At 41.4% G+C, this 8,964-nt stretch overlaps 1 protein-coding gene across 1 annotated transcript; it reads left to right on the top strand.

Annotated features, from left to right (window-relative positions):
- The first annotated feature begins 7,858 nt into the window (after positions 1-7,858).
- On the top strand, positions 7,859-8,758 carry LOC118935176 (olfactory receptor 7A10-like). The gene is made up of 2 exons (XM_036931255.2): positions 7,859-8,210; positions 8,496-8,758. The coding sequence occupies exons 1-2, from the start codon at positions 7,859-7,861 to the stop codon at positions 8,756-8,758; spliced, it is 615 nt and encodes a 204-aa protein (XP_036787150.2).
- The last annotated feature ends 206 nt before the right edge of the window (positions 8,759-8,964 follow it).

Genomic DNA, 8,964 nt, shown 5'->3' with positions numbered 1-8,964 from the left:
GTCATTTTCAAATATATTCTCCCATACTGTACGGATCCTTCTTGTTCTATTGATGGTGTCTTTTGCTGTACAGAAGCTTTTCAGCTTAATATAGTCCCACTTACTCATTTTTGCTGTTGTTTTCCTTGCCCGGGGAGATATGTTCAAGAAGAGGTCACTCATGTTTATGTCTAAGAGGTTTTCGCCTATGTTTTCTTCCAAGAGTTTAATGGTTTCATGGCTTACATTCAGGTCTTTGATCCATTTTGAGTTTACTTTTGTATATGGGGTTAGACAATGGTCCAGTTTCATTCTCCTACATGTAGCTGTCCAGTTTTGCCAGCACCACCTGTTGAAGAGACTGTCATTTCGCCATTGTATGTCCATGGCTCCTTTATTAAATATTAATTGACCATATATGTCTGGGTTAATGTCTGGATTCTCTAGTCTGTTCCATTGGTCTGTGGCTCTGCTCTTGTGCCAGTACCAAATTGTCTTGATTACTATGGCTTTATAGTAGAGCTTGAAGTTGGGGAGTGAGATCCCCCCTACTTTATTCTTCTTTCTCAGGATTGCTTTGGCTATTCGGGGTCTTTGGTGTTTCCATATGAATTTTTGAATTATTTGTTCCAGTTCATTGAAGAATGTTGCTGGTAGTTTCATAGGGATTGCATCAAATCTGTATATTGCTTTGGGCAGGATGGCCATTTTAACGATATTAATTCTTCCTAGCCATGAGCATGGGATGAGTTTCCATCTGTTAGTGTCCCCTTTAATTTCTCTTAAGAGTGACTTGTAGTTTTCAGAGTATAAGTCTTTCACTTCTTTGGTTAGGTTTATTCCTAGGTATTTTATTTTTTTGGATGCAATTGTGAATGGAGTTGTTTTCCTGATTTCTCTTTCTGTTGGCTCGTTGTTAGTATATAGGAAAGCCACAGATTTCTGTGTGTTGATTTTGTATCCTGCAACTTTGCTGTATTCCGATATCAGTTCTAGTAGTTTTGGGGTGGAGTCTTTAGGGTTTTTTATGTACAGTATCATGTCATCTGCAAATAGTGACAGTTTAACTTCTTCTTTACCAATCTGGATTCCTTGTATTTCTTTATTTTGTCTGATTGCCGTGGCTAGGACCTCCAGTACTATGTTAAATAACAGTGGAGAGAGTGGGCATCCCTGTCTGGTTCCCGATCTCAGCGGAAATGCTTTCAGCTTCTCACTGTTCAATATAATGTTGGCTGTGGGTTTATCATAGATGGCCTTTATTATGTTGAGGTACTTGCCCTCTATTCCCATTTTGCTGAGAGTTTTTAACATGAATGGATGTTGAACTTTGTCAAATGCTTTTTCAGCATCTATGGAGATGATCATGTGGTTTTTGTCTTTCTTTTTGTTGATGTGGTGGATGATGTTGATGGACTTTCGAATGTTGTACCATCCTTGCATCCCTGGGATGAATCCCACTTGGTCATGGTGTATGATCCTTTTGATGTATTTTTGAATTCGGTTTGCTAATATTTTGTTGAGTATTTTTGCATCTACGTTCATCAGGGATATTGGTCTGTAGTTTTCTTTTTTGGTGGGGTCTTTGCCTGGTTTTGGTATTAGGGTGATGTTAGCTTCATAGAATGAGTTTGGGAGTATCCCCTCCTCCTCTATTTTTTGGAAAACTTTAAGGAGAATGGGTATTATGTCTTCCCTGTATGTCTGATAAAATTCCGAGGTAAATCCATCTGGCCTGGGGGTTTTGTTCTTTGGTAGTTTTTTGATTACCGCTTCAATTTCGTTGCTGGTAATTGGTCTGTTTAGATTTTCTGTTTCTTCCTGGGTCAATCTTGGAAGGTTATATTTTTCTAGGAAGTTGTCCATTTCTCCTAGGTTTCCCAGCTTGTTAGCATATAGGTTTTCATAGTATTCTCCAATAATTCTTTGCATTTCCGTGGGGTCCGTCGTGATTTTTCCTTTCTCGTTTCTGATACTGTTGATTTGTGTTGACTCTCTTTTCTTCTTAATAAGTCTGGCTAGAGGCTTATCTATTTTGTTTATTTTCTCGAAGAACCAGCTCTTGGTTTCATTGATTTTTGCTATTGTTTTATTCTTCTCAATTTTATTTATTTCTTCTCTGATCTTTATTATGTCCCTCCTTCTGCTGACCTTAGGCCTCATCTGTTCTTCTTTTTCCAATTTTGATAATTGTGACATTAGACCACTCATTTGGGATTGCTCTTCCTTTTTTAAATATGCTTGGATTGCTATATACTTTCCTCTTAAGACTGCTTTTGCTGTGTCCCACAGAAGTTGTGGCTTAGTGTTGTTGTTGTCATTTGTTTCCATATATTGCTGGATCTCCATTTTGATTTGGTCATTGATCCATTGATTATTTAGGAGCGTGTTGTTAAGCCTCCATGTGTTTGTGAGCCTCTTTGCTTTCTTTGTACAGTTTATTTCTAGTTTTATGCCTTTGTGGTCTGAAAAGTTGGTTGGTAGGATTTCAATCTTTTGGAATTTTCTGAGGCTCTTTTTGTGGCCTAGTATGTGGTCTATTCTGGAGAATGTTCCATGTGCACTTGAGAAGAATGTGTATCCCGCTGCTTTTGGATGTAGAGTTCTATAGATGTCTATTAGGTCCATCTGCTCTACTGTGTTGTTCAGTGCTTCCGTGTCCTTACTTATTTTCTGCCCAGTGGATCTATCCTTTGGGGTGAGTGGTGTGTTGAAGTCTCCTAGAATGAATGCATTGCAGTCTATATCCCCCTTTAGTTCTGTTAGTATTTGTTTCACATATGCTGGTGCTCCTGTGTTGGGTGCATATATATTTAGAATGGTTATATCCTCTTGTTTGACTGAGCCCTTTATCATTATGTAGTGTCCTTCTTTATCTCTTGTTACTTTCTTTGTTTTGAAGTCTATTTTGTCTGATATTAGTACTGCAACCCCTGCTTTCTTCTCACTGTTGTTTGCTTGAAATATGTTTTTCCATCCCTTGACTTTTAGTCTGTACATGTCTTTGGGTTTGAGGTGAGTTTCTTGTAAGCAGCATATAGATGGGTCTTGCTTTTTTATCCATTCTGTTACTCTGTGTCTTTTGATTGGTGCATTCAACCCATTAACATTTAGGGTGACTATTGAAAGATATGTACTTATTGCCATTGCAGGCTTTAAATTCGTGGTTACCAAAGGTTCAAGGTTAGCCTCTTTAGTATCTTACTGCCTAACTTAGCTCGCTTATTGAGCTGTTATATACACTATCTGGAGATTCTTTTCTTCTCTCCCTTCTTGTTCCTCCTCCTCGATTCTTCATATGTTGGGTGTTTTGTGCTGTGCTCTTTCTAGGAGTGCTCCCATCTAGAGCAGTCCCTGTAAGATGTTCTGTAGAGGTGGTTTGTGGAAAGCAAATTCCCTCAGCTTTTGTTTGTCTGGGAATTGTTTAATCCCACCGTCATATTTGAATGATAGTCGTGCTGGATACAGTATCCTTGGTTCAAGGCCCTTCTGTTTCATTGTATTAAATATATCATGCCATTCTCTTCTGGCCTGTAGGGTTTCTGTTGAGAAATCTGACGTTAGCCTGATGGGTTTCCCTTTATAGGTGACCTTTTTCTCTCTAGCTGCCTTTAACACTCTTTCCTTGTCCTTGATCTTTGCCATTTTAATAATTATGTGTCTTGGTGTTGCCCTTCTTGGATCCTTTCTGTTGGGGGTTCTGTGTATTTCCATGGTCTGTTCGATTACTTCCTCCCCCAGTGTGGGGAAGTTTTCAGCAATTATTTCTTCTAAGATACTTTCCATCTCTTTTCCTCTCTCTTCTTCTTCTGGGACCCCTATAATACGGATATTGTTCCTTTTGGATTGGTCACACAGTTCTCTTAACATTGTTTCATTCCTGGAGATCCTTTTGTCTCTCTCTATGTCAGCTTCTATGCGTTCCTGTTCTCTGATTTCAATTCCATCAATGGCCTCTTGCATTCTATCCATTCTGCTTATAAACCCTTCCAGAGTTTGTTTCATTTCTGCGATCTCCTTTCTGGCATCTGTGATCTCCTTCCGGACTTCATCCCATTTCTCTTGCGTATTTCTCTGCATCTCTGTCAGCATGTTTATGATTCTTATTTTGAGTTCTTTGTCAGGAAGACTGGTTAGGTCTGTCTCCTTCTCTGGTGTTGTCTCTGTGATCTTTGTCTGCCTGTAGCTTTGCCTTTTCATGGTGATAGGAATAGTCTGCAGAACTGGGACGAGTGACGGCTGGAAGGACTTCCTTTCTTGTTGGTTTGTGGCCCTCCTCTCCTGGGAGAACAGCGACCTCTAGTGGCTTGTGCTGCGCAGCTGCCCGCAGACAGGGTTTCTGCTTCCTGCCAGCTGCTATGGAGTTAATCTCCGCTGTTGCTGTGGGCGTGGCCTGGCTCGGGCAGCTACTCCAAAATGGTGGAGTCGCGTTGGAGCAGGAGCTGCTGGGAGGCTATTTATCTCCGTAAGGGGCCTCCCTGCTCCCTGCAGCCCAGGGGTTAGGGTGCCCAGAGATCCAGGATTCCCTACCTCTGGATTAAGTGACCCGCCCTGCCCCTTTAAGACTTCCAAAAAGCACCCGCCAAAACAAAACAACGCCCACCAAAAAAAAAGAAAAAAAAAAAAAGGTGGTCATTCGTTTTTCTTTATTCTCCGGTGCCAGCCTCAGGCCTCTGCTCATCGGTCTTTCTGCCCTGTTTCCCTAGTATTGGGGTCCCTATCCCTTTAAAACTCCCAAAAACGCTCGCCAAAATAAAACAGCAAAAAAGCAAAAAAAAAAATGGTCGCGCGCTTTTCTTATGCCCTCAGTCGCCCAGCCTCCATTGCCTGCTCACTGTTCTTGCTGCCCTGTTTTCCTAGTATCGAGCGCCCTGCACTCTGGCCCGAATGGCGGGGGCTGGGTGCTCGGCAGCCCTGTGCTCCGTCTCCCTCCCGCTCTGCCTGCTCGTCTCCCGCCGGGAGCTGGGGGGAGGGGCGCTCGGCTCCCGCGGGGCCGGGGCTTGTATCTTACCCCCTTCGCGAGGCGCTGGGTTCTCTCAGGTGCGGATGTGGTCTGGATGTTGTCCTGTGTCCTCTGGTCTTTATTCTAGGAAGGGTTGTCTTTGTTATATTTTCATAGATATATGTGTTTTTGGGAGGAGATTTCCGCTGCTCTGCTCACGCCGCCATCTTCTGCCCCTCTAGTCTACTTAATTTTTACAACCCATAGTCTGACACCCCAATGGGTACCAATCTCAGATTATGGAAAACATTCCCCTTGCATGTACTCCATACCCATGTTTGTATTTCTATGCGTCTTTACTTTCATCATTGGCATTTTCTATAAGAAAATGTTCTCTCATTCCTTCATGCAGTATATATTGATTCAGCTACTCTTCCTAACGAACTCTGCTAACCCTGGTATGGAGGGGTTGGTGAGAATGTATAACATTGATACATGCCTCAGTTCAATCACAGTTTAGGAGGAAAAAAATTGGAATTAAAAAAACCCCAAAAAATGATAGCCACTACATCTAAACTCACTACATAAGGAAGTGTCCTTTTCCTGTGGGAATGTAAAGGGGAGAAAGGATCCAGGCATTCTGACAAAGGAGATGGAGATTTAAAGATGGGGTGGTGTGAAAACATCCAGAGAGACCTGTGGGCAAGGCTCCAGGCAGAGGGAAGCAGGCGTACAGAGACAACACTGAGGCTGCAGCATCAGGTGAAAGAAAGTCAAGTTCAGTGTTTGGGAGATCAGTGAGTGCAGAGGCAGGACAGCGTGAGGATGAAGCTGGCATAAGTTTCCCTGATGTCTACCCTGATGTTGGAAGGTACAGAATTTGGGCTTCATTCTCTACTAGGGAGACTTTCAACGGGGCAGTTTAAATCAGGGAAGTTGATCACCCTTGGAACACAGAAATATCTGTCTGAGTTGATATGAATATTAGCTAGAGGGGTACCAGCTGAGGTAGATGAGAGACACAACATGGAATTGAAATCAGGCTGTGAAGAAAGGACAGACAGATGGGAAATAAATGAAGGCACTGGGGAGATAGAAGAAAAAATCACCCTTCTCTCATCAGCAGGGATAGGTAAGAACTAATGTTACACTTTGAACTAACAGAAAGGAACTATATGATTTCCTTTGAAAGTATACTGAATAAACCTGTCCACCACTATAGGAGGATGGATACCACTATCCCCACTTACTCAGGTGAGGATATTAACCTGGTAAATAGTTTAAAAAGCTCTCCACATTCAAACAGTTAATATGTGGTAGGATCAGAAATGCAAATTTGGTTTTCTGATTCCAGAATCTCTTATTTACTATCATTTCAGGGTATTTCAACATTTCCTGTTTTAAAATCCCTTACAATCATATGTTATATATATGCTATTGTAAATGTTGGGTTGCTTCCATGTGCTTAGCTTTTTCTAAAGGGATATTCACTCTGTAATTTGTCTTGACCATAAATAAATCACTCCTTTTTCTTTAGGATAAATTGTCTTTTGCTGCTTTATTAGTTGTTCTGGACATCATAGGGATATAAGTGTATTTGGTATTTTGTGTATTGTGTATACAATTTGGTATAAGTGTATTGGCTCTATTACTTATCACAACCTCTCAGGTACCAGCTGAGCTACTTAATCCTTTACCCCATCATATTCATTTTTTCCTTTCTTTATGTTTTAACTGGTTTAAATGTTTCATTAAATGCAGAATGGTCATATTAAAATGGATCCCCGTGTTCACATGCCATGGAGACTCTGCCATTGGAACTGGGTGCTATTTCCATATTCTTTAGGTATAGGTCACCTGATGTAACAGCTTGAACAGAAATATTCCTTCCCTAAATACCACGGCTGGGGTGAGAAGATCTTGGTACAAAAATGGCCCCAGGGAGTCGTGGTGCACTGTGTGTGTTTCTGCTTTGTGGGGAACAGGAGTAGCTGGGCTCATTTATTCCTACAAGTGATCCTTAAAAGAAAGATGAAAGAACATTAATCAGTACATGTAAGTAAGAAGGGGATCCATTCTACTCAAAGGTTTGCGTGATAGCAAAAGTAATGAAGTTCTAGAACAAACAGACAATGGACTGCCTGTGTCTTGAAGTTTCATTGGCAGGGAAGCCACCTCCTTCCTCAGCATCTTCTGACACCACGTCCTCTCATTCTCCCTCTTGCTCCTCCTCCTCATGACACTGTCTCCATTTTGAATCTTGCATATATATCAAAAATATCTTCCTCAGCCCTTTGCACTGGCTCTTTCTCTGCAGGGCACACTTCCCCAGATAATTGCATGTATCCCCATGTATCTTAAGGTCTCTATTCAAATGTCACCTTGTGTGCAGGTCTTCCCGAACTCTCAGTGAAAAGCAACACCCCATCCACTATATTTTATACTTTTTTCCCTTAGCAAGTCTCACCATCTCACATGATATATATTTATTTGCTTATATTCCTTCACCATGATTCTATTCTAGAGATTTTGTTAACATCCTATGCCCTTTAACTAGAAAATGGTCAGTACTTAACATAATCCTCAACTGCATGAAATCATTTCTCATTAAAACTGTAATACATGACATCTTGGGGTAAAGGCTGACCGTGGGACAGGAATTCCTAGTCAGAAATGTCAAAGAAGAATCCTTGAATGTGTTGAGAATCATACAAATAACACATATTGATTATTTCACTATAATATATGACAAATTGTAGCATTTCAAATGTCAGGAATGCCCATTTGTGTGAAAATTAATTGTGATATTTTTTCATTCCTAGTTATCAGCACCACCACATGGGAGAAGGCAATGTTACACGACTTTCAAAATTTATTCTTCTGGGATTGTCAAACGAACCAGAAATGCAGGCCCTCATATTTGGGCTCTTCCTCTCCATGTACCTGATCACTGTGTTTGGAAACCTGATCATCATCCTCGCTGTGATATCAGACTCCCACCTCCACACCCCTATGTACTTCTTCCTCTCCAACCTGTCTTTTGTAGACATCTGTTTCACCACCACCACCATCCCAAAAATGCTTGTCACTATATGGACAGAAAGCAAAGTTATAACCTTTGCAGGCTGCATCAGCCAGATGTACCTCTACATACACTTGGCAGTGTTAGATGACTTTCTTCTCACTGTCATGGCCTATGACCGCTTTGTGGCCGTCTGCCACCCTCTGCACTACACGGTCATCATGAGTCCCCGGCTCTGTGGGCTGCTGGTTCTGGTCTGCTGGGTCATAAGTGCCCTGCATTCCTTGTTAGAAATCTTAATGGTGTTACAATTGTCCTTCTGTAAAGACTTGGAAATCCCCCACTTCTTTTGTGAAATCAAACAGGTGATCCGGTTTGCCTGTTCTAACACCTCCCTTAATGACACCGTGATGTACGCAGCAGCAATGCTACTTGCTGGGGCTCCTCTAGCTGGTATAATTTACTCTTACGTGAAGGTCATTTCTGCCATATGTGGAATCTCATTAGCTCAGGGGAAGTATAAAGCATTTTCCACCTGTGCATCTCATCTCTCTGTTGTCTCCTTATATTACTGTTCAAGCCTAGGGGTGTACCTCAGCTCTGCTGCTACCTACAGTTCGCATTCAAGCGCAACAGCCACGGTGATGTACACCTTGGTCACACCCATGCTCAACCCCATCATCTACAGTCTAAGAAACAAAGACATAAAAGGGGCTCTGAAAAGAGTCCTTTGGATGGAAGGTGTCAAAATGCATATTGTTCTGGGGATGAAGTGCCCAAGATTTCAGGACTCAAAGCCTCAGGACCAGAAATGACTATTCCTGAATTAGTTTCTGAAAGGAGAACTTTCTATTTCCTGAAATTTCCATTTCTTTCACTTCTACTTCTTTATACAATTTAAGTAATTCAAGTTATTAAATTTTCTGATCTTTCTCACAGACAGTTCCTTTTGTCCTTTTTTTCCGTCCACCACACTTTTTTTCAACTGTAAATCACTAAATATTTGGAAATTCCCATTTAT

Source organism: Manis pentadactyla, chromosome 12, assembly GCF_030020395.1.
Source record: "Manis pentadactyla isolate mManPen7 chromosome 12, mManPen7.hap1, whole genome shotgun sequence".
Classification (NCBI taxonomy): domain Eukaryota; kingdom Metazoa; phylum Chordata; class Mammalia; order Pholidota; family Manidae; genus Manis; species Manis pentadactyla.
The sequence above is the reverse complement of the archived record's forward strand: the minus strand, read 5'-3'. Positions and strand labels throughout refer to the sequence as shown.

Excerpts from the sequence above, each read along its gene's own strand:
- LOC118935176 (XM_036931255.2), top strand. The coding sequence starts at position 7,859 with ATGTACCTGATCACTGTGTTTGGAAACCTGATCATCATCCTCGCTGTG. Across the intron at positions 8,211-8,495 it reads GGTTCTGGTCTGCTGGGTCA|CTGTTGTCTCCTTATATTAC; the intron begins TAAGTGCCCTGC and ends CATCTCATCTCT.